At 26.9% G+C, this 27,857-nt stretch overlaps 1 protein-coding gene and 1 long non-coding RNA gene across 4 annotated transcripts in view; one reads left to right on the forward strand and one right to left on the reverse strand.

Annotated features, from left to right (window-relative positions):
- Positions 1-280: 280 nt before the first annotated feature.
- On the reverse strand, positions 281-27,783 carry LOC136981916 (uncharacterized). Its single transcript, XR_010881807.1, has 4 exons — positions 27,302-27,783; positions 19,685-19,766; positions 16,731-16,762; positions 281-411 (listed from the first exon to the last, which is right to left on the reverse strand). It is a non-coding gene; the product is annotated as an uncharacterized lncRNA (long non-coding RNA).
- LOC136981892 (uncharacterized) overlaps positions 25,417-27,857 on the forward strand; it is a 79,992-nt gene continuing 77,551 nt past the window's right edge. Inside the window, exon 1 of one of the 3 annotated variants that reach the window (XM_067278269.1) lies at positions 25,417-25,801. Coding sequence is in view for 1 of the 3 variants with exons in the window: in XM_067278267.1 (XP_067134368.1) it covers positions 26,407-26,463 (57 nt within the window). In the remaining 2 variants the exon portion in view is untranslated. Of the gene's footprint in view, positions 25,802-26,170; positions 26,464-27,857 lie in introns of those variants that run through there. The other 2 variants (XM_067278268.1, XM_067278267.1) reach the window with 2 other exon arrangements.

The raw sequence follows: 27,857 nt of genomic DNA on the forward strand, positions 1-27,857 counted from the left end.
TCTTATAGTTTATTTTAAGACCTATTAGTGGGCCTTATTTGTTTTTGAGGCCCACTAATAATAAAAAAAAAAAAAAACAGCGTTTAAAAATTGAATTTTTTTTATAATAAATTATTTAAAAATTTTTGATTTTTGCAAAATTCTAACAGATGTAAGGCCCGAGCTAAATAATTTTGAAGGCCTCTCTATGATAGTATAATGTGTATAGAAGCATCACCTAATATTTATCTTCAAGCTGAAAAACTGCATAAAGTGAAAATTTATGTCACAATTGAATAAATTTATTTGGAATAACATTAAAAATTTATTTTTCTTTTTCTCGTCATTTTATTAAATATATATTGTCGTTCATTTGCCTTGAAAATAAATCCCAATCTTCTCTAAAACATTTGAAATTTTCTATGCTGCCATCTGTGAAGGAAATATATAATTATTTAATATTAATTAATAGTAAAATTTAAATTTAATTTTTTTAGAATATAAGAATAAATAATATGTACTAAAAATTAAAATTTATTACTATTTTTAACACTCTAATACGCTTTATTCTTTTAATCTTATTTTCTATTTTTGACATATTTACTAAAAACTTATTTTAAACACCAACAGATGGCACTACATGCAAAACACAAATCATAAGACCACGAACGCAATATAATAATAATAATATATAATATCGAATGTTAAATAAATCATTTTATTTATTATTAAATTTAAAAATATATATATTAAACATTAATAAAAATTTTATTTAAATCAATACCACATTTTTATAAACTTAAATATAAAAAAAAAAGAGAAAAACTTTTTTAAAATTACATTTATTCAGGAAGAAAACCTGAAATAATTGTATTTTATTGAAAAATAGCGAACAGGTAAGGGTATTCGTGCATATATAAATATCTCACAGTATCATTCTTCAATATGGTTTCGGCCTATGGACCGCGCCCTCCTCTTATAATCAGGGTGTGGCCATTTTTCTCCATTTTCTTCATTTTACAAATGATTCAATTAAAAAAGAAAGAAAAAAAAAACAATTCTTACACACTTAAAACTCATAAAACTAGGTTAGAATATATTGAAAAAAGTTGAAATTTTTCAGTTACTATAATTCAAAATGGCGCCCAAAAAACTTTTTTTTTCAAGGGGGAAATTTCCATATTTAGATGTTCGGCAATCAAACCTACATCTGTAGAAGATAAACCACGCCTTTAACATATTACGTGACTGAAAAAAAAGCCCACACTCAATTGGATAAAAGTTGTTTTGAATCCAATCTGTGCCATTTTAAGATTGAATATGCGTGATGATAATAATAATTGATTTAAAATATAATAAAGTTCAATTGTAAACTGTAGCCAACAATTCTAGGAAATGTTTACGACGGCCATTTTTAAAAAGAATTTATATATATATATATTTTTAAAAAAAATCTCAATCATTAATGCAGTGTAGGAGAAACGTGTAGGTCTATAGGGAGAATTTTAAGACTTTCTAATATATTTTTTATTTAAATGGAGTGTATTTTATTATTCTGATAATAATTTATTATTAATTTAACAGAAAATGTAGATTAATTTTTAATCTTCATTTTCACAACGCGTAGTTTCATCTTAAAAGATAGCTTTAAAGCATTAAAATTCAATTAACTAATTCTAGTCCTACGTTAAAAGCTAAATTGGGAAGTTTTGATAACAGCTCCAATATGGGTAATTAATTAATATAATTTTTATCTCTTTCTGCTCCGCCAGAAATCAGATTTAAAGTAATTAATTCGGTACATTTATATGCAAATTTTAGCCTTTTAGAAAACTTTGTAGCTGTAAAAGTATTTAATATACACCCAAATGAAATTAATTATAATACGAGAGTAAGCGTGATCTTCAGTTATATAAAAGTTATTTTATTGTATAAATAATTAAAAAAAATCATAATGATATAGAAAGTATTTTCTGTTTATCAATACGTAAAAATTATACCGTATTATTTTATACCTGTATGAAATTGTCAGGGCATTTTTTAGAGCCGAATCTACACACAAACTTAGGGCTTCACGCTACAGAATTGAAACTCAGAGCCTCGTATTTTATTATAATTTTATTAAAGGAAAGGGACTATTGTTTAGGGGGGCTACAGCAAGTCTAAATCTGCCTGTTTTCTTTTATAACTATATAATATAATCGTTTACCTAAAAAGGAGAGGGGAAATAAAGATGGAGAGTATCTTTCCATTATTTTAAAAACAAAAAAAGGGGGGGAAAAAGCAATTATGAACTAGCTTATTTAATATGCACAAACAAAATTCTGTCAAGGGCATTCTATAATCAATACGTCTTCAAATACCTTCGCTTTCGCGTTGTATCATGAGCCAACGCATTATTTATTTAATAAAAAAACTTCGTATAAACTAGAGAAAAATTTATATATATATACATATATATAATTCGATTTTGTCAACATTCTTATTGTTTTAATTTCTAAACGAGAATAACGCTACCATACATCTGTTTCCTTGTTAAAACAAACTCTCTGTTGTTTTAAAACGGAAGAGAAAAATGAAGATGGTTTTCTTAGAATGTCTGCGAATGTAGAAACGAAATGCCATCAACTACATTTTTCTAGGAATAATAGTTATTTGGATATGATATAGAGCGTGACAGACGGACGGGCACACTGAAAAGCGCTTACGCTTATAAAGAATGTATATATTTATACAATATAAAATGGTATTAGAAATTTTTTCTACTTTATTTTTAAATACTGATTTGTTCTGTGAGTGAAACCATTTGAAGAAACAAGGGAAAAAAAAAAAATTGTTAATTTGAACAAATGGGAGGTGGCCAATGTGTTCTGGCTACATTTTCTAGTCCTTGCAACAATTGTAAACAAGTTATTGAATTTTAAGTTAAAGTAAAATTTGTAACTAGAACAGAATTTAACCTTTAAAGTTACACCTCGTTAAAAGAATTTAAAAACAGAACAAAAAATTATAATTAATATTTTGTAAGGAGGTCTATAAACAATAAAAATACAATCAGGAAATAAGGGGAGAGAGAGGTTTTTTTTTTTTTTTCCTTTCATTCAGTAAGTAATGAAGAACAAGAGGGTGGTATCAGAAAATTTCCAGCTCCACCTCGGTGTATAAAAGGCTGATAAAAGGTAACTCCAACCACCTTGAGAGCCTCAAGATGTAGGCAAATATGTCGTAGTGCGTAGGAAAGTTTATCTACTTGTGTTTCTTACTTAACTAAAGACGACATTTTTAGACAATGTCTATTTATGGCTAATGACTAAATGGGATAGAAAAGACACATTAGACTCGAGGTAGAAGTATTAATTGATTGCACAACTAATAAAGATGATGATGAATCGTATTCTAGAGGGATGCATTACGTCCGATCGTAATAGGAACCAGTTAATGAGACTTTCTATGAATAATTCAGCATTAAAGTGGAAAGCAAAATTTTCTGATCCTGGACTGCAATTGTAAAACTAAAATCTGTAAGGAGGATAGTAGATGCGCTATTAAAGTACTAATGCCTTTTACTAATTTTTATTCGTTTTTGGTCTTAATGATCTTTGAAATTTCTCGAGAGTTTCGGTAATTATCTAAATTTTATACCAATTGAAAACGTTTAATTATATTGGCAATCTTCCAGACGCATAAATTAATTAATCGATTCATATAGTGGATATTTCTGCCGTTTCAACATTTACAATTCAAATATTCAAAATTAGCCAATCAGAGTAGTAGTTGTAAATTTTCTTTCCTGATTTTTAAATAAGTTTTTGTTAAAAACGAGTTTATTGGTCTATCGAAATACAGTATTGATATTAACACAAAAACTCGCTCATTCTTCTGTTTTTTAACAGCAGAAAAAAAAAATCACATTTTAAAAATTTAATTTAATTAATCGATTATGTATAATTTTAACTTTTTATTTCCATAATCGACTCAAAATTCTTAATTTGAGAGTCAATAACCGAACTGGTTGAGTCCTATTACTACCTGTCAATACCAGCTTCAGACTGGTATTTCACCCCCCTTTCCCGTGTAAAGTGAGAACTGATCTAATGTTCCTTATACGACAGAAAACATTGAAATAATTAACTATTATATAAATAAAATAAAAAAGGAGTATCATTTTACGCACGAAATAAGCATTAAATCTGTTTTTTTTTTTTCAATATTGTATATTGACAAAACGCGAATATGTCTTGGATAAACAACTTTACGTGTTACCGTATCTGTATCCATAGAAACATTATTGTATAGAAAATACACCTTTTTATTCGTGTCAATAATTAAGTTTAGATCTATTTCGTGTAGAAATTTTTATTTAAATATTGTGTACATTAATACGCTTATAAGAAAACTTTGAAAGCATTCTATAACAGAACAAAACTCTAACTCAACTCCACAATAAGTAATCAAGAATCTTAAATTGCTTCCATTTTAGAGAGGATTATATTAATTATATAGCAGATAAATTTAAAAGTCTTCTCATAGAATATCTGTGTTATTTCCCATAGTTATCATCATCCTATTTATAAAACGAAGACGATGTATCGACAACGATGAAATCAATATAAGTAGCAGAGGGGGGGGGGAATTATCTTCAATAAGCAAGTGTTCGTTTTTGCGCAGGTTTCTATTTACTAACACTACACGTACTGTACGACTAATTATTTATAATTAGTACGTCACACAAAGAACAGTTTCTATTGAAACGATTGATTTATCGATCTCGAATACATTATTAATACTTTTATTCGTGTTTTTTTTTTTTAAATCGAATAAAAAGATAAATCGAACGTGCTGAATGTATAAAAGAATCATTCCGTCTGTACCGAATGCAGTACGTAGGAGTAGAGTCGCGCCCCAAAATGTCACTCATGCATACCCCCTAAAACCAAGGACACATAAAAATTCGCACAAAACTTATTCTCGGTATAAGTGCATTAACGAAACATATCCGGCAGATGCTATTATTGAAGCTACATAACATTGATTTATCGCTAACCCAACCCAGTCTGCAGAATCCCAACTTAGCAATTTCTATCTTTCCTGTTTTTCCTCTTTCTCTCTCTCATAATAATAATTCCACATCTAAAAACGGTAACAAAAAAAAAGTAGATTATATAAATATTACTAAACTTCGTTTGCCTGTTGTTCTCCGCCTTTTAATTTATTTCTCGGTCATTATTTTCAATGATGACTTCCTGTCTCTCTCGACCGTTAGAGAAACAATTAAAAGTGTGGAGGATTTTTGTGTACGTCACACAAAAGAAAGGGGGGGACAAGCGGATAATAATTATTTTCGAAAATTGTTCGATGCGTTAATTATAATGATCCATATCGGAGATTTTTATACGCGGGTACACAAGGAGAATTTCTGAAACGTTCGTACGTTAACCGGATGAAAGTCATCGAGCGCAATTGCACAAAAGTGATTAATAACCAAGTCGAAGCGAACTATGCACACCAATGCTCTTCGCCTGTTCTAATTCACAGATGATCAGATAACAATCACGTGACACTGACGGTTGTCGTCTAAGTATTATCTGAACGTGATATTTAATCCTCTCGGTCAAGTGCATTATCCACTGTTTGGGTAGGACAGAATAAAACTGGATGGGAACTGGCACCGAGTTTTAACCTTATTACTGACCAAGCGTGTGTAATTGGAACTTTTAAAACTCATTTAGTCATCACAGACACGTAAATAATGTATTTCTTCTGAATATGATGGAATAATGATAATTACATAGAATTTTTAAGTATATTGATTCTGAGAAAATGAACCATTTCTCCATAATACTATTATTGAATAGAATGTGGGAATCGGATCCGAAGTCAAGCGTGTTTTTGTACAAATATTTGTAGTGCCTCTTTGACTTTTATTACGTTTCCTATGGGAGAAATGGTTTATGCTCTAATGGCTGATTATACTTTATATATATATATATATTTCTATCCAGAGAGAATTTAGTCTCCAAGGGGACTAAAAAAAAGGACGCATTACTTTCACATCCGTTTTGTTTTTTTTTTCTTCTTTTGTTGTTGCTCGTTAAAGATAAATCAGACAGCATTGCTCTAGCGTAAAATTTAATGACTTCAACAATTTAAATCTAAATAGGCAGCATATGTGAGCTTAAGATTTACTTGTTACTATAGTAGTATTGGGAATGCTATGCAAACGTGACCCTTATTCACAGGACTCTCGAGAGCACTATCCTTCTAAACTGTTAAAGTTATTCGCTTTTACAGCATAAAATTGAACTCTGGAGACTATTTGCTTACATCTCCAACTTGAATACATAGTTACTACTTAAGTACACAAAATACTATATTATTATCCAGATCCAAAGCCTTTTATAGACTATTATAAGCTTACTTTTTATAAATGCTGATAAAAATAGCAATTCAATACTATAATATTCTGTAAAATTTTAGGAATATAAAACCAAACTCTAGAAACTTTATCTATGTACAGTATATGTATATACACTTGTATACAGAGAAGGGGAGACTATATTATTATCCAAGACTTCGTTTATCTGTGTAAACCTGATCCTATATACCGTAACTATTATATTATAATGAACACTACAAAAAAAATAATAGGGTCATCATCTTATATTTTAGTATTATAGTATTTATAGAGGATATATAGTTACACCTGCATTTCAGACCTTTCTTACTAGGACATTTAACCTTGAACCATTAACATATCGTGATCTCAATTTAATTACTATCGTGACTTAGAAAAGTAATATTGCTGCACGGTAAATATATTTTGCTGAGACTAATTCAAGTTTTATTACATAAAACTGTGGAATAATCATCCCGTATAGTGATATATATATATATATATATTCTTATTACTATACGTGTACACATTTCTTAGTAAAAAATAATAATAACAGATAGCAACTTTTCAATTTACTAGTCGAGAAATAAATGATAAATTTATCTGATTTTGATATGCATGAATTATTATTTGACACATCATAAATCTATAAAATTCACTTTGTTATCGGTTAAAAAATATAATAATAATAATATAATTTGTTTGATCGATTACTTCTATTTAAAGTCCCCTTTTATAAATTTTAGATTAAGCACATTGTGAATTATTGAATGAAATAGTCTTTGATGTAAGTATTCATTCAATGCTTCGATCGATTCGAAAAATCAAAGTACAGTAGAGCGTCGATAAGTGGAATGGCCGGAAAGTGGAACGATTTTCAGTCGGACTGTGTCGTGCTGAATCGAATGTTTTTGATACTAAATTTACTTCTAAAGTATAATTTTCATGTTTTTTATATTATTTAATATATTTATTTTGTTTGTACAAAATGCAGAAATAATTTTTAACGATACGATAGCTTCGATGATGATTATAAAAATTTTCGTTAGGCTTAAAATCGACGAAAATTCAACACGAAGCGACACGCAACGGAGAAAAATTTGAACATCGGACAGGTTAATGTATTTTTTCGTACAAAGTCGGAAACTGGAACAAATCATTAATTAACTGGAAGGACCCCAGTCCCCAATTGGTTCCACTTATCGACGCTCTACTGTAATAATTGATTTAGATGATTTTTCTTTTACTTTTTTTCTTTAATATATATATATATTCATTATATAAATGTTAAAAAGAAATATATTCTATTTTTAGTAGGTAGTTCTATTAAGTTTTGACAGGTTTAAAAATGGTTATCATCAAAAATAAACAGGAGGTTCTCTTTTATTTTTAAACCTCTTCTAAATTTAAATATTTTCTTTATATTTTTGTAGAACACAGTAACAATATTTAATTATAATTTGGCCGTATGTAGACACCGGGTACGGGGATCCAAGATTATTCGGGTATCCTATAAGTTAAATGTTAACAAAATATAAGGAACATTTTACTACATAAAACCTAAAATATAAAGGATCATGAAAAGTTACTTAGGTCAAGAATTTGAGATCCCCTTACATATTTATTGGACTTTATAATCTTTTAGATTAAAGGGGTCCCCGCCATTTTAGCGCGATCCTGCATATTATTCTATACGAAATACAGTGTTATAAACGAGCGTACAGTACGCACGGAGTCGGAATGCTGTACTCGGAAAAAATAAAATATTGATAAAAGTATTTATTTATTTAATTTTAAATTAGTTTAGTCTTGAATCTAGTTTTTGCTTCGTTAGTTTTGTAGTGAATAAAAATGTGAAAAATAAATAAAAACAGAAGAAATGGAAGAGAAAGACGAACAGTAAGCCCAATTAGTACTGACAAACAGGAAATGGTGGGACGGTGTGCGGCAGGAATGCACTAATTGTTAACATCGGTTGAATTAGAAACAGATGATAATTGGTAGAAAAGAAAGATAGATTCAACATACAAAAATATTATTCGGCACCGCTTAAATATTTTGTAATCTATCTTCTTTAATCTAACGAAAATTTAAAAAAGAAAAATGATTTCTAATAACGGTGCCATGTTAATTTATTTTAATATTTATTTAATTATTCTCGAAACGTTTCCTAATCCGTTTCAAACATATCCATATGATAGCAAACAACAGCTGCAAAACTGGAACAGAATACAAACTGCAAAGTAAATAATCCAGACATTTCTAAACAACGGAAATGCGTTGTAAATAAAACATTTAATTAAAAAAAAATTAAATAGAGGGGGAAAAACTAATGAAGTATTAAAAAACAAATTCGAATCTCTATTATATTTTATAACTTTTAAATACTTGTACAACAATATGGGACAAGAAAATTAATTAGTTAATAGTCACTGACCTAAACTTCGTATAAGTGAAGTGTGAAATACTCCAGACAAGTCTGGCATAAAGCATTCCTCCTGGAGCATGACCGAAATAATTATTTTGTCATTAAATTTAACAATAGAAAATCCCTTACTTTTTCAAACATCAAACCCTAAATATTTATAACATTAATAGCAGTGATTACTATTGTTACGTCGTGTTATACGACAACTAAACTCGATAATACGACAATTATCTTACTGTATAATTAATATATTTTTTATCATCAAAGCTTAATTCGTTTAATTTCTTCTACCTTTTCTTAAATAAAACTTTAATTACTTTTGTTAATAATATTATTATCCACGTACCATCTCTACCAATCACGTAGCGATATTTAAATTTTCAAAAATAAAGTGACCAATCGAGCGTCTTAAATATAATACACTCATCTATGTTAACAAGTAATTTAATAATAAAGTTAAATTATTTTAGAGAAAAATGGAAATTAATCGCATGATTGACTTTATGTTGAAAATCGTTTTATTCATTTAGTAATTGTATTATTATTTTTAATACGTCATACACTACGGTGTATGACGTTTAAAGTAGATTTACGTCTATTTAAAAATTCATTTTAACGAGATCATCTATAATCGTAATTAAATCATTTACATCGCTAAAAAAATGCTTAAGAATTTTTTAGATGACTTCCTTAGATAATTTAATATAATTTTTTTTTTTTTAATACTCGGTACCTGTATAGTATCAATAGAAAGAATAAGGATGTAGTTACTCACGCCACAATTTATTTATACGGAAACGATAACTTTATTTACATATTTCTATCGGTCATACACCCGAAAACATCGATTCTTTAACACGATAGACATAAAATGTGTAGTATGCTGTCTATTAAGACATTAATATTTCATTTAAAATACAACACAATCAAATTTCGGTATGACATCAATCATGCTTCATTTAGACGTGACTTTATAAAACGTGTTTTTCTCAGTGACAAGTGAACATTATTTAAACATCTGTGTAATTATTTTTCTAAAATTTCGGAATTTAACTTGTTTTTTTTTTTTTTTTGAAGTTTTAAACAAATTGAGACATTAGAAATTGTGTACACATCTGCAATCATTCGGGATGAGCAAGCATACGGATACCACACGTGTTCTCTGAATCATTTTATTTTTCCTATTCATAAATACTAGAGATTCTTATCTAGAGGCTTAAAACATTTTTACAGTTATCTATTTGGATCCTCTTGTAAATTTTGTAACCACCAGCGTGGAACTTTATATACTGTATACGGAGATTCACCAGGAGACGGGGTATACTTTTCACTTGCTGAGAGGGGAAACCCGAGGATTATATTGACTGAAATTTTTATATATATGTATGTGTGTTAGTATATGAAAAGCAGTTTTATTCAAAGATGATTTATCATCAGTTTTGAATGGATATAAAAAAAAAAAAAGGTGTACAGTACTGTACCTGTTGTGTACTTGTTTCTACTCCCTAATTTTTATAGTATGGTACAAAATAAAAATATGTACCGAATCTTTGGAGGGAGACAATTTCCGAATAGTCTAATATTAAGGGGATACGTCCCTTTTGTACGGACATTCGTATTTGTAACACATAAATTCAATAAAAATCGGGTAAATTATAACATTGCACTGTTTGCTAAAAAGGTACGGGTTTAAATGATGCAAATAAGTTTAAATATTTCGTAATTTAAAAAAAAAAGAAGCTAAGAACGTAATTTTAAACTTGTTTCTACGAAAATCCCGAAAAGGTATATAAAAAAAATCATTATAAAATTTCATTTACTAATTTAAGAGGATCAAGATATTAACACATCTAAAATTAACCAAATATATTTGCTAAAAATTTTCCTTGACTTATATTAAAAATGAATGTAATAAATCGATAGATTTAATGTGTATGTGAAGCAACACACTTTTTAATTAAAAATAGTAAGACTAATAATTTCATAAATTAAATTCCTTTAAATTTGTTTAAATTAATTATTGTTTAAATTAAATTAAAAAATTAATTTCCTTTAAATTTATAAATTTGTTTTAGAAGTGACAAATTTTAGTTAAAACTTATTTGTGTATATTAAGTGATAGGATCCAATCAAAAGTGACTTTATTCAACAATATCCTAGTCATTTTAAACAATTCAAACAATCATTTTCACCTGATAACATCCATAGTGTGTTATATGAAAAATGACAATTAAGTACAGCACTACTAAAACTAATTAATGTCATTTCTACGTTATTTCCGACGTTATCTACAACGTTTCTACGAGTTACGTCTAATGAAATACGGAATTTATTTATACAAGAATTTTCTTATGCTGTTACTATATATTGTAAAAATTCCATTTGTAGCCAAGGTTACTATTTTAATTTATTTAAAATTTTAGTCTGCATTAATAGGAAAAAAAAAACTTAATTGTTTTCTTTATTATTTTGAAAAAAATATATATATAATGAAAATTCACAATATCAAGAATTTATATTGATGTATATTCAATTTCTAAAATACTAATTAGTTTAATATAGATATTACAAACTAGGAATTTACAGTAAATGTTAGATTAATATTGTCAACTGAATAATTAAAAGTTAAAATTTTATTACTTTATTAAAGCATTGTTTACTATATATATTTTTTAAACTACTGCATAATGTAAATTGCCTATATATTAATAAATTGGAAATATTATACCGTAAGAAAATTATATGTTTAATTAATTGAGAACGTGAACTATTCGGCTCAACTGGTGAGAGTTATTTATTATTACTTTCTATTAATACTTTGTTGGCGAGAGCTTTCTATCTAATAAAGGCTAGAGGCTTTGAAAAGGTGTGAAACAAGATACACCAATAAAACAATTTTAAAATTAGTGTGTAGCATCAAATATATTGTTTTAAATGCAATTAGAAAGCATTTGGAGTGTCTTAAGTTTTTTATTATTAATTCTTGTATATTTAAATTTTTATAATAGCATAGATGATATAAAATATACCAATTACACACTCTATCAGTTTGTATAATTTGTGATAAAAATTTTTAATACTAAGAAAAATGTTTAAGAATCTGAATATCAAAGTGATTTCGACGAAAAAGAAAAAGTAATATGTAAATACGTTTATTAACGATGCTAAAAATTCTTAAGAATGTTTCTTTTTCACCTGGGTCAAAGGATCATTATAGTTCGACATTCCATTCATTCCAGACTGTCAATGAACGTGCTTCGGTTCCTGTTAAATTATTTTACATTTTTGATCCATTAATCATCCAGAATATTTTGAAACAAAATTAATATATTGTAATAAAAAAAAAGGGTGAAATGTTTTTAACCGGAATTACTACTTGTACTTTATGAAGTTCTTATGAATAGGTATGCAAAAATCCACCTCTTATAAACATACATTTGAACTGAAGAATTGATACATTTTAAAATAATTATAACAAGTTTCATTCTAAAGCATGCTTTCCTCCATCTTTTCCTCATGTTTTTTTTTTTTAATTAAAAAATTTCATTATTATAATTTCTTTTTACTGATGTACAGAAATTTTTCAAGTTTTAGAATTCGTATTTTCTTTAATTAATAAGATTAAAGCAGATTTAATTAATAAGATCATCATCATAAAGTTGATTCTGCTGCTTAAAATTTTGTCATTGTTTTATTATGTTTAATATTTTGTAGTTACTAATTGCCTTAAGTTACTTCTTAGTAACGTTAACGACAAAAGTTTTGATTTTTAAACATTATAGAACAAATTTTTAAAGTATCACTGTTGTTTTATGTTAATTCAGAAAACTGCAACAAAATAAAAAAATATTTACTTACATCATTTATAAAAAAATAAATTCAGATTTCAATTTTAACACAAGCCATTTTATAAATTACAGTGTTTTTCACTTATCTCCAAATTTAAATTTAATTTTTTTTTTTTAAATTAAAAGCCTGAAAGTTCTAAAACAGCAATTAAAAATTTGAAAACTCAAGTGACGTTGAAAATATTTCAGAACTGTCAGCAACTTTGGATGCTCTGTCAAGGTGTTCGCATCTTTCGTTTCTGTTTATAATTAAACTACAGCATCTCTTGTTCTGTTCTAGTAAAAAAAAAATTCTTTGAAACAAATCTTAAGGGTTATTCTGAATATTAAATGCATCGCTTAATTCATTCTGAATATTAAATGCATTTGGTAAAATGAATGCAAAACATAGTAAATGATAAAGCTAGTAAGCTACATACTACATTTATTGTTCGTGCTGTTGAGAGAAAAAGAAGTGTGTATATAATCTGTCTGAAGACCATTTACTGCATGAAGGCGTGACATTTTATAGATGTAGAACAACCACGTTTTTAACTTCTATAAAACTCATGTTTTCCACTTTGATCCGATGTATTTTTTGACCTTATTTCTACAAAATATAGCCTGTACTCAATAACATACATTTACTTTGGGACAGTTTTTCCCCCCCTCCCTAAAGTTCAAAAATAGTTTAATTTCACATGAAGAATCACCAAATAGGATTTAAATTAAATTAATGGATTTCAGTTCCTTTTCAAGTATATAAATAGATAATTTTGATGAGGACAAATCAATGAGTAATAGTCTATTCAGCATTTATTTATGTAATGTTTTTGATTCACGTTAAAACTTTGGCTTTAATCCAGAGATATCGAACTTCCTGTAAGTTTTGATGATGGTACTGAATGACAAAAAAAAAAAAAAACAAAAAAACTAACGATTGAATATGAATCATAGGAAAGTTTAAAGTCTACTAAAAACAATAATCAATAACACTAATTTAATGCGTGAATTTTTATAATATACTGGAAAATGTGAATAAAAAATATATATATATTACTTTCTCAGATAATTGTTTACTGCTTACATGCATTTTTAAAATTAAAATTTTCCTTCTAGGAACATAAAAATTATATATTGTTCCTAGAAATGGCACAAATATATATATATAATGAAAATAAATTAACAGGCTTGTGTTTTGAAATCAACTCTCATTCAATTTTATAAAAATTGAAACAAAACACCCACACAATGTTCCAGAGAAATTTTATCTTAAAAAATTTTTTTTTTTATTTTTTTTTTTAAATAATTCTTTACTATTTTCTAATGGATGAACAGTTTTAATTTATTTTAATGAATATTTAATAGAAATACAGGTGTATCAAAATTCCCACATTCAGTGATGTCATTTTTATAATTAAAAATCAAATCGTTTGGTTGTCTTTTATGTAGTTTTAACATTTGATTTGAATGCATGGTTCAAAATAAAAAATAAAGATAATTATGTATTTGTTAAATATGTTATTGAATACTGATGATGAGAGTTGATTTATTTATGCATAATCAAAGAAAATTTTCAACCAAATAGGATTAGGTAATTAAACTTATTCATGAAAATGAAAGAATTACTCAGTTTCAAAGTTAATGTGATATTAATTCATATTTAGAAATAAAATTTTTATAAATTGTAAAATTTTACATATTGATTTATACTGTTTATATACTATTTGGATGCAGGGGCCAACCTAGCAATTATGCCACCGTGAGCAAGAAAGACGTATGATGTCCTTTTAAATATGGGCATAGAATAATTTTAAAATAAAACTCAGACTTCTCAATTATTTTCAAAAAGTAAAATAATTGATTATCTGAAATTAAGAATGTTTTATTATTTTTATTTTTTCTTTGGCCAATTTTGCCACCCCTAGCAATCTGCTTACCTTGCCCACTCCAGTATCAGCTAGCCCATTTGGATGCAAATTAACATAAAACAAAGCAAAAAGAAAAGACTTAAAAGAAAATTTATAAATTTTTTACAAATTAAAAAAAAACAAAAAAACTCAAAAAAAAACTTACTTAAAGCCTGTTACCGGTGCGCTTCACTTAAAAACCGTTACGAACGTTCGAACTATTAAGTTCTTCCTCAGGTAACTGACGACCGAAAACGTTTGTAACGGTTTTAAGTGAAGCGCACCGGTAACAGGCTTTAAGTAAGTTTTTTTAGTTCAATCCGGTGTAGTAGCATCCGACCCAAAAAACTCACTTGTTATTAATTCAAAATAAATATAATTTTATCTACAACAGTACTTGGGTATTACAAATTTTTCAAATACATTATTCATACACGCATCTGTTCAATAATCAGTATTTTTAATCTCCAAGAATGGTCTACACCTGTTATTTCAGAAAAATTAATATTTAAAATTTGTGTAGAAGTAAATTATGTTAAATATATAATATAGTTCTGTTTAAAGCAGTGATGAACAACCCTCACCTCACCCCACATGTGGTCCCTGGGATGCTGGCAATAATTTTATTTTCCTATTTTCTGCCTACTACCATTATGCAACCAAAATTATTAGAAACAAAACATTCATATTAAACTTGACTAGTAAAAAGATGAAAATAAACCACCATACTTTTTGCCTTTTAGGACACTGTTGTATTAGATAAATCAGACTTTCACACAAACATTCTCCCCCCCCAAAAAAATTTACAGTAGTATAAGATTCATCCTAATTTTCAGATGAATTTTAGGTACAAAAAATTGCATCTTAAGGAAAAAGGAAAAAAAAATACAGTAACTTATATGCTAATAATATGCAAACGAGTATCATATTATTTTAGTACGTAGTATACTTGCAGGTATGAAGTATATTGGTACTCAGAAGGCTTAAAGCCTACAACTCCATAAGAAAAATTGCATGTGGTCAGCCAGAAGCCTACAAAGTTCACTTTAAACCCATATCTGGGAAAGATCACTCATCACTGTTTTATATAACAAAAAAATAAAAACAATTATTTATATATGATTAAATATATTTTAAGTTAATCTACTATAAATAATTTTTACTACAAAATGTCATTTGATCTACTTTATAAAATGTAATTTTACACCTTTTAAAATTCTCTATTGTTAAACTATTTTTAAATTATTAATTGAATTCAAACAAAAAAAAAATTTATAAAAAACTTAATACAAAGTCATATAGTAACGTATTAGAAATTCTGCACTAAGAATTTAAAAAGGAACAGAATAAATGCATACTTATGCATTTTTAAATGTCTTTATTGATGGTTACAAATTAAATCTTGTTTAAAAAAACTGAAGTTAAAAAAATTTAAAAAGTCTTTAAAATTTAAAAATCAACATTCTTGGCAAATTGTTATTTAATTTGCATTACAACTTAAGTTGTAAATTTATGATGTAAATTTAGAATCTTTCAATTTTGTGTTCAATTAGAAACAGCTTAATAATCAGTAATGAATTTATGATTACTGTGATTAAGGTAATTCAAGTATTAAATTTCATCTTGAAATGTGTAATAATAATAATTACTTGTAATAAAAGCAGTACACAATTTTTTTAAAAAGGCAGAAAAAGACGATTATACAAATCTAAAGAAAGAAAAAAAAAACAAACAAACATTCAGAATTATTAACCGAATAAGTGTCAATTTTCAAAAAACAAAGAATTTAGCCTCATTTTAAGATTAAATACATGATGTAAGTTTATCAGAATTATTATATTTAAATATTTTTGATGAAACTACATTAAAAACATCTATAGACCTGAAACTTAAGATAAATATATTAAACGTAAACAAACAAGCTATTGACTTAAATGTAACGGATTTTGATTTGGCATCAGGATATAAAATTATACATCGCAAATTTCAAAAATTCATATAAAAATCATGATACAGGTTTTAAAATAACTATTGCACACTGTGTTTGAAATAAATAAAAAAAATGCCACAGTTCATAAACAAAAAACTTTATTTCTTAAACTTTAATACAAATATTTTATGTTAAAAACAAACAATTTAAGAAAGTTTGTTCTAAAAAATGTCTGTGTGATATAATTTTAAATAATACTTACTAAAGATATGATATAGTCTTGGGAATATCTTCCTGAAATAGTTTTTTAAAAATTATTATTTTTCATAAAAAGAAAAATTTAACACAGTACACTCTCGATAAGTCAAACTTCACAAATTTTATTTTTTGTTCCAACTAACTCCCACAAACTCAATACATTGTGTTTCTATAAGTCAAAGTAGTTTTGAGATCACATTTTGTGCTAACTTGAAATTTAAGATTCGGAGATTACTTCATTATCTAATTTCGTGCACTTTCTTTTGCATTTAAGAGAATAAATGATGATATAAAGTTGTAATTTTATACAATACCAATCTTCATCTCTTAAAATTTTGAAACTTTGTAAAGTTCTATGCTTAAAGTAACGGTTCGACTTGTGTACTCGAAGAATTCACACTCAACAACCTTTTTAAAAAACCAGTAATAGTAATTGAAAACAAACGTTTTCGACCGTTAACTCGGTCTTCCTCGGGTTCTAAGTATAAAGTAACAACATTATACTTAAATGCAAATTGACAAGTCAAATCTTAGTGCTTTATAATTATTGATGGTCAATATACTGATTAACTGGTCACTATTTTCATTCCAAGAGAAAACTAAAGACTTTGTTGACAGCAGTTAAAAAGGTATCAAAAACTATAGAGGAAAGTAAACAAGGAAAATCAGCAATTGAAAAAAAATTTGACATACTATTGAGTGCAATTTTTACATATCTGAAAAACAAGGAGGATTTTGAAAAGCTTCCTTTAATGAATGGAATCAGCCAGAATAGAAAAGAAAGTGTAAATAAAGTATAGATAATATAAAAATGATTGAAATAATGTGCTGAGGTAGTTTATATAGTGTAGATACAAGGATGTTCCTGTCAATGGAAAATATGAGAGAAAACAATTGGGACAATATCAGATTCAAAGCAAGCAAACAGGTAGCTGGATAAATTTAAAGAGGCATGAATAGTTTTCAATAAAAACTGTGGTAAAAGTGCAGAAGCACAACAGGCAGGTTGCATGTAGTAGTAAAAATATTTTGCCAGAAACTATTCAGAACTATAGCCCAAGTGACAAATTTTAATGCAGATGAAAATGCTTATTTTTTAAATGTCTGCTAGACAAAATGTGTTTAAAAATGATTCAAGTAAGAGGTAAAAAAAAAAAAAAAAAAAAAAAGTGCATGCAACTCTTAAAAATGAGCATGACAATGAAAAACTGCCATCATTAATTGGACAATCTTTAAAGCCTCAATGTTTTCACAATAACAAGACATTATCTATATAATATGCAGCAAATAAGAAATTATGGACAGTGTCAACTCTTTCTAACTGATTAAAAATGTTACACACTAGCAGCCAAAACAAATTATTAGCAAGGTTGAGGCCAAAGTTTTAAATGCGAAAACGTGTACGTCAGACATTCAGCACCGCTTTCCTGTAAGCCTAGAAGTTTGACAATGACATTTGGAATGTCAAGCATGATTCCACTGACTTTCCAAACACCATTGTCAAACTTCTAGGCTTACAGGAAAGCGGCGCCGAACGTCCTACATACATGTTTTCGCATTTAAAACTTCGGTCTCAACCTCGCTATTATTCTTTCTAAATAATTGCTGTGCCCATTTGATGATTTCCACTCTGAAAAGATACAACAGTTCAATTTTTACCATGAATACAACTTCTAGATTACAGCCTTTAGATCAAGGAATCATTCAAAATGTTAAATTACAATATAGAAAGCTTATCACTCAAGATGTTGCATGTTATTGAAGATGGATCGTGTCAGTTTGGAGTGAGCTTACTATATGCAAATGTGAATGTTTAACAAATCTTGGAATAAGTTCCACAATGCACCAGTGCAAATTGCTTTATGAAAGTAAGTTTTGGTCAACAGTTTGTCAAATGCTTCAAATAAAATCAGTCTGTTAACTATATCAAAGAAATGTGGCTAATCTCATTTCAGTAATGAGTGATAAAAGTGTCATTTGAAGATTTTGTCAACAATGCCCAAGCTGTCTGCAGACGGTGTTAAATTAAACCAATCATGAGAAAGAAGCAATAAATATGAACTAATCCCATCAAGGACAAATATCTTGCTCTCCCTACATGTAAAGAAACCAGTAGAGCTCAAGCTTTTAAAGAGGCTTTCTAGGAAACTATACCATTGTTCAGCAAGAAGCAATGAATTACCAATGACAAACATGCATAACAGACTTTCACTAATAGTGTCAATGTTTTTTGTACAGTGAGCTTACTACATGCAAATGTGTAGTAAGCTCACTGTACATTTAACTAAAATGAATGATGATACTTAAGTCATATGTAACATAGATTATATGTAGTTAATGCTAAGGAGATCTTTGGTAGATGAACTCCTAGATTTCTAGGTGGATTTGAATGAATTGGGTGTTGGTAAATGGGAGTGTATCTACAGCTGTGCAAGCAGCTTTTTGTTTTCAGATCCAATAACCCATTCTGGGAATATCTGGTTCCAAATTTTATGAAATTTCCTTATTTTGTATAGGGATTTGACAATTTTTTTGCAACAAATCGTGTCAGGTTCACCAAGGTCAATCAAAGTTTACCACTTTAAACATGCTATACAAAGGAAGGTTTTAATCTATTTTTTATTTAGTGTTGGTGTATAAATGTATTTTACATAGTCTAGATTATTGATAAAAATTGGAATTTAATGTCTACCAAAAGTTAACTCTTTCTAATCAATACCTTATCCATTAATGTCTACTAGAATATTTTATAATTTGACTATATTGTTTGTACTGTGATATTTATGAGCATTAAAATAATGATAATTTCTATAGCTTAAATTTTCTGTCCCTTCCACTTTGAGTTATTGAGAGTCTACTGTATATATTTATATTGCTTATGATTTCATATTATACAAATCACCACATTAGAATTAAATCCTTTCATCTAATGATTATGAAATGGAAACAACTATTTACTTCATTTTACTTCAAACTTTTGCAATCAGATCTGAGTTCTATATAGTACTATATCCAATTAAGAAGTTTACAGGTCATACAACTAGACAAAATAAAAAACAAATATTTAGAAATTTTGTTTAGCATAAAATAAATTGTAAATAAACATTTTTGAAACTATTGTGAACTGAATTAAATATTTTTATGAATAGATACTTTCTTAACTAATTCTCTTAAATGTGATGTTTAATATGCTGTTATCAAACCATAGCTAGGATAATATTAAAGAAAATACTTATTTAGCAATTATGAGTTTGATTGAAAGAAACAAACTTAATTGTATTGTTTAAAACATTTTAAATTTCTCATTTAGTTACTGTAACTGAATAAATGCTGAAGAATTAGATTAAGTACCATTATATAAAATTATGATTAGGCCCAATATCATATTTTAGTGTCTGGACATTTGATTTAACTTGTCACTTAAATATTTCATGAAAGCCAAAAAGACAGTTTTAAAATATTGTTATAAATATAAGATGCATAATGTAACAAAATAAATTCCAAATATAAATTTTTTAAATTAAGTTCATTAGAAATAGTACATATTATATCTTAAGTTTATGTATATAAACATTTTAATTTAAATGACATCACAACTGAACTTCAGGTTCTTTTTTAATAAAGAAAAATATCACTAAGTTCATATATATTTTGTTTTTTTTTTTTTAATAATGACTATGTGTATATGTATATATATATAGTTTGCATCATATGCTAAGCATTACATTTGTCAATATAAAATTATTAAAGGGGAAAAAAAATCTTTACATTAGGATTTCAATATAGGCCAGACCCAAAATATTTGCAATTTACAAATCTGAACTAATGTATAATGAAGTATACAAAAATAATATCTGATATGTCTACATTTAGAGTAATCTTGCCATATACAGTCTTTGTTTTCTATAAAATTACTAAAACTTTTTACTCAAATTGGTGGATTACTAGTAATAATTGTAACAGTAACTAGAGCCATCAAATTTCCTTCCAGCATTATTAATTTAAAAATCAAGTCATACTGATAAACTTTTATCCATTTGACTAAAATGTTGTCCAGAGACAAGAGAAAAATTCAATATTAAGGCTAAAGATCCACAAGCTTTGCAGCAATAATGCTATTTTAATTCAATCAATTATCAATAAAAGTGATGAATTCAATTGAAATTTCACTCTTATTGTGTGAATGTGATCCATATATACATTTATCCATTGTTATATATGGACATATCCATACAATTAACATTAATAGTAAAATAAATCTTCTAATGACAATTCCAGAGTTTAAAGATTTACACTCTGAAATGTAACTTATTATTATTCCTATTTTATTGTGTTTTTCTCAAAACTTTCAAACATTTATTATAGATATCTAATGTTAATGCATTAATGGTTATCATTTAATATTCAAAATTAAAAATAGCCAAAAAGCATGTAAAGTTATTAATCTATTTAATAAAAAGCAAATGTAGCTATCATTGTATTTCAAAAACTTAAAATTTTTCTTGTCTTCTTAAAAATTGTTGGGATCAAGTTTTTAATTTTCTTTTCCAGTGTAAAATATGACAGTGTGTTAAAATTAAGAGTTGTTGTCCAGGTGATAAAAAAAGTTAACAATAACTAACAATGAAATGTGTTTAAATTATGCAATATTTAAAAATAATATTTACTCTATTATTATTATTGTATTTTTTGTCCCTTTGTAAAATTTATTATATTTATAATTTGAAATCTTATTATTTGTAACAACCAATTTCAACTGAAGCTAACTTTAATGTAGCTTAATGGTTTGAATATTTTTAGAGTATCATTTAATCTTCTGAATAGGACTAATTAAACAGATATAATAATCATTTATATGCAATTCTGTTAGGATAACAATAAAAGAAAAAACTTCATGTGCTAGCACCAAAGTTATTTAAGTTGTTTTAAATTTCATTTGAATTTGTTTTAAATCTTTTTAAATAAAAACATAATTATAAATTTATAAAATTTAAATATTTTAGAAGCATGATCTTACATTAAATATTAATCAATTTTGACATTTCCATTTTCAGTAAAAATGTTTAATTACGAAAGCCGAAAAATAAAGTTTGGATAAATTCCCAACATACTAGAAAAATTATTTTCCAATTATATACGATTATCATACCGAAGGAAGACAATAATTCTCTTCACATCAAACTATTATAAATATGTAAATATAACCTGAATAAAAAATTTGTTTTTGAATTTAAATATAATAATGATGTTTTGCAGAATAAAAAAATTTAACAATAAATAATTGTCAGTTTCCATAATAAAACAATTGCAGATTATATTTAGAGAAGAAAGGAAAAGTAATTTCCTTATATAAAATTTCAAGTAGAGATATTTTTGTGTAAACAATTTACACATTGAAATAAATGTATTTTAGGTTATAGAATGTAATAACCTTAGAATATAGGATAATAGAATAAATAGAATAATATAAAAATGGTACATGTAAGCAAAACTAACTTTTTGAAATATTTAAATATATATATAACTTATAAAGAAACCAAAATTATTTACCTGTTTAGTGTACATAACTATTTTATTAACCTATTAAAAGAAAGATTTTTAAAGTTTTAAATATAAGATTTTAGACTAGTTAAATGTATACAAAATAAATCATTAGTATAAAGTTCTTGTTCTATAATTACAATTCTTAAAATCACTTTATAACAATTCATATTAAATGTATATTAAAATGAACAACATGCATTTCAATATACTGTGGTTGAAACTTTTTATTATAAAAATGAACAGAACCAGAACGTAATCATTAAAAATTTTTCAGAAGAAAAAAAATTCTTTATACTAAAAATTCAAATAAAAACAGCACTGAACAATGTAAAGATTTCTTATTATAGACTGTCAATAACATTAGCAGTCATCATTAAGCAAAACTTAACATTTCATTAAAAATTAATACATGTAATGAATATAAAATTTACTCCATTATTATATTTAAAAAAGGTATTAAAATCAATATCAACTGCAATAATAATAGATTGCAGTTGATATTGTATTCTTTGAAATAATAGCTAAGGTAACATCATTTGTTTAACTATAAATGCATTAAATAAATATACCCAAAATTGCTAATAATTTGATTGTTTTCATTGTTTGGAAGACAAATGTTTACTATAACACAAAAATTAAAAAATTCAATATGAAAATGATTTAAAAATTCATTATATATGTATATGTTTCCATTTAACCAAAGCTTATAATAAAATTAAAGTTTAATAATATCAAATGTTAACTCCTTTTAAGATTTTTAATTTAAACTATAGATATTTCAATTTTGCAATTTTTACCTGAGTATTTTCTAAATTAAATTCCAGAACATCAAATTTAAACAGGAGAGATTATTTTTTTATTTCAACAAAAAGTTATATATAATAAGTTGCTTAAAATATTACTCTGTTATACTAAATGTCAAAGTAAATAAAATCATCTTGCCAAATTTACTTTAGAAGTATTTGAGACATTCATACACATTTAAAATTCAGAAGAAAATTTCTTTGCTATTATTATAATTTAAAACAATATATAATAAAATTTTAAATTACAGTAGGCCTTTAATTTAACAGACTAATTAGGGGAAGCTCTTAAATTTAGTTTAAAAACTTATTAATAAGACATAATTTACCAGTTACATCTTAAAACATTTTTATACAAGTATGAATAAAATATAAGTTTACATTGAGTAATTTATACTCATTGATTCAAGTACGTTCTATTCAAATATTGGAAAAAAGTTCTTAGATTTTATTTAGAATAAAAATTCCTTGACAATTAAATCAAGTTTGTTAAAATCAAGGGCCTAATGTATTTTAAATTAACACTTATTGATAAAAACATTTCCAAATTAAAGAAATGTAACAGTATTATTAACATTCTATAATAATTTCAAAATGTTATTTATGAAGTCAAATGCTAGTGAAATTTCTTAGCTTCATTTTTTGAAATGCAATAAATTAATAGGAAATGCTTTATTATATATGGATTAATTTAATTTACAAAATTTATTAAATGAATATAAAAACACGTGCCTAAATACAACACACTAAATTAGAATTATTTAGATAAAACTACTCAAATATTTAATTTCTACATGTACACTGCAAGCGATATATTAATACATTAAAATAGATCAGATTAGAAAAATAACTTATTATTTTTATGTAATCTGAATAATGATGGTTTAGTAAATTTGCATTGCAAACAAGGCTACTACAGGCAGTTACATTAATGCCTATTATTATTATTATCATCATCATCATCATCATCTAAAATAAGTCTGTCATTCTTGCAGAAAATTATGTTACAAATTTTTTGTATCGATATTTATTTAAGAACCGAGGGGAAAAAAAACTCTATTTGAAATAATATATAATTTGGAATAATTTGTTATGTAGAAAGTAAACTCATCTAAATTTAATAAAATACTTTAAAACTTGCAGTACCAACAAACACATTTTAAAATAAAACATTTGACATTTTACACAATGAACAGCTGTAACAACTTGTTCAAATTAAAACAAATTCTCCACATTTAAGAGCAGAAATCAGTAGAAATAAAAACAGTTATTTAAAACTATTAATATTACATAAACTGAACACAAGAAATTTTTAATTATAACAAGAACAGACGTCTGAACGTATACAAAAGTGTAAGAGACGTTTAAGTTTGCAAAAGAAATCAGCTTCTGGGATAAAAAAAAATCTAAATAAATTTTCTAATAAGTAAACTCAAAATAACTTATCAAAACTCATTAGGAGAACTAATGTATAGTACAATAAACATTCATTTTCACTTGAGACATGACTGCACTAGGCTCATTAGTTTGCCATATGTAACAAGAGATAATAAGTTTAAACTTTTTAAATATTTATAATTAAAAAAAAAAGTTTTATTAAATAATGCATAACATTTTTAGTTCTGTATACTAAATTATAACCTTAATAAAATTAGCTTGTGTAGACCTATCATTGTAGAAAATCTGTACTGTACATTTAGCATTTAAAACAAAAAAAAAATGTGTGTTTTTAATTTCAGAAAAATCAATAAGTCACTGTACTAAAATTTAATATTGCATTTGCAAAGTTTTTGTTTTTGAATTATATTTTAATAATAATAAATCACTGATCTAATTCAAGCAAGCTGGTAATTAATAAAGAATTATTTAAATTTTTTAATATATAAGAGAATTATTGATGCATAAATTGAAAAATCATTTACACTTAAACAAAAGTTAAGGAAAAAAAAATATGTATGAAAAAAAAGCATGATATATTCGAAAGGATTATACACGTACAAGTACTTACTTCCCAAAATAAATGCTTCAGACACGATTTTAACGCGTAGGAGAATTATTTTGGCGTAGAAATCGATTTTGAAAAAAGATTTATTAAAGTAAATTACACGTTTTAACCTGGCATTGTATTTTCCTATCGAAAGATTCGAACAAATCAACTAGCACCGAACAATATAATTCAGTGTTCCCCTTGTGACGTCACCGGTTCTTGCGTATTTAATTTTCACTTTTTTATCCCCCCACCAAAAAGTGAAAACGTTAAATTTTACGAACAATAAACGTCGTGTTATTACCGAAAAATTGACTAGTGGCAATATATATTTTCTATTTCCATTCCGCTATCATTACTTGCTAGAAGCGACAAGGTGTGTATATCTCACTCGGTCCAGCACAGTATTCAATTGTTATGACGTCACAGTTTGGTGTGCTGAAGCATTCCCTGAAACAGCCAATGGGAACCCCGTCGGACATTGGCATGTTACATGACGGGTGAGTGTTTTCTGAATATTATTTTGCTGATAAAATTTTCAGGGTAAAGACAGCGTACACCAGCTCGCAGTCACACAAACGACTCAATTTACCACTTTTAGTGTGAAAATGCCCCTTCTTGGGTTAGATACGTACAGTCTGTATTACCTTTGTTAGGCGGTGTGTCGAGATAGTATTGAGCACGTTCGGGTGGCGGTCAGGACGAGCTGGGTTGTGCGAGCGTGTGACATCCATCGGTCGGGTAAGGGAAGGACCACCGTTGATACCAACTTCGAGCGCTCGGGGGGAATTAAAACGGATATTTCGCGTCCGATTGTAGACATCACAGTCGAAATATTACGTCATCATCTCTTACGTCTCTATAGGAGGTGTTCCTAAAGACGTAAATGGCGGAAGGCACAAGTTACCGCCAAACTTCTCGAGTTTAATACACGTACTCGTAATAAATCATCTCCCATGTGATTACTAATGTTTCGAGTTAGGATTAAATATCCCCCAACTGACGAAATCTTCCTCCTTTATCGATATAGGACAAATCCTCAAAGATGGCGGTTCCTTACTTCGTCATCGTTTATTACACTTTTTACATTTAACAGATCGAGATTTTACTTCATTTTTATCACTCGATACATAAGAAATTTTAACCTCGTCACTTCCAAATCTTTATTCTTACATACTGAAAAATCGCGAAAACAATAGCCAGCCGTCTTCCTGACGGTTTAGTAATCAAAATGGCGGATTGACTGGTTGGTCGTCGTTTTCTATTGTAGTTGCGAGTTTTCGTGATGCGCCGCGAGGCTAGACGTGCCGGCTCTTCTTCCTATCTAGCGTTTTCCTCAAGCTTACATGTCAACGTTCTTACCTAAATGTATTCGAATTATCACATATTCATCTATCAAACAGGTAATTTTTTAACGTCATCCTACATGTGTAATTCAATTGCCATATACAACACAAGTTAATACAAACTTCTATACCATATTAGGTCAAAAATCTTTGCTTAAAATGTTCAACATATTTATGACACTATTGAAATTTTTCATGCATCATAAATATGATGTTAAATTGATTTTGATTTTAAAAAGTGATTAAAAGTAATTTATCTTGTTTAAAATTTTAAATCACTTCTTATAATGGATTCAAACTTCCAGTTAAAAAAAAAAACTTTTTTTTTCTTCTCAAAGTGTATAAAAACTCTTCAGTCCACGTAAATAAGTATTCTGATTTGATTTCTTGATTCTTCCCGATATGACTGGTTATGTAATAGAAATAAGGAAAAATGTTGGTAAAAATGTACTGTAAAATTGCTTGTGTAAAAATAAAAATATCTACTTTAACAAATTTCATCTGTTTTAAAAGGGAAACCTTAGTAATTTTTATGAAGATTAAATTTCAATAACCTAATTAATGAAATCCTATATATATATGTTTCATTCTATACAAAATTCAAAAATCATTTATTTTGAAATTAAAAATATATTCTAAATTCTAAAAACAGAACAGCAGTAGTATTTGTTGTTCTAGTTTATAAATGAAAAAAAACTTTAAAAGTATTTTTAGGAGTATTTGTTTAAAAGAAAACAACATAGAAAATGTGATAGATATTAAAACATGACCCTGAACTATGTTTGAATTAAAAAAAAAAAAAAAAAAGTCAAAATAGAAATGGATAAAAACAAAAATTGCATATAATTATGAGTAGCAAGTAAAAGCATGTAGTGAAAAATTTAAAATACTTAACTTTTAAAAAACAAATTGCTATCAAACTACAAATGCAAAGTACTGTATCCATCTGTATTAATAGCAACAGCCTATACTAATTCTTTATAACACTAAACCCAATAGAAGAAAGCTTTTGATTTCATTGAATACAACCTAAGTCACTAGCTTAAACAGACAGGTCTGACCAATAGCATTTAGAGACACACCCCCAAATAACCTTATTGGATAACTTTATAATTAGATTACTTCCTATTGGATGCTGTTCAACTGCAGAAAGAACAATATCCAACAGTCCATCCTACATTCTCTTGATAGTTAGCTATCATTTAAAAATTTGCATTTGAATTTCCTTCATCACGTTACTTGGGTTTTATGAAGCATAAATTTTGACTATTGTTTTAATAATTCCCCCCTCCCCTTCTTTTTTTTTTTTTTCCTGTTTCAATTTAGAAAATGTTCAGTCTATAATGAAATATTGTATTGAAATATTATGGTAATTGTGTTTATTTTACATAAATGCATAAATCTTTTTTCGACAATGTTTTTGTTGTTTTAAAGTATACATTATTTACAGT

Source organism: Centruroides vittatus, unplaced genomic scaffold (assembly GCF_030686945.1).
Source record: "Centruroides vittatus isolate TY-2023 unplaced genomic scaffold, ASM3068694v2 contig_799, whole genome shotgun sequence".
Taxonomy (NCBI): Eukaryota; Metazoa; Arthropoda; class Arachnida; order Scorpiones; family Buthidae; genus Centruroides; species Centruroides vittatus.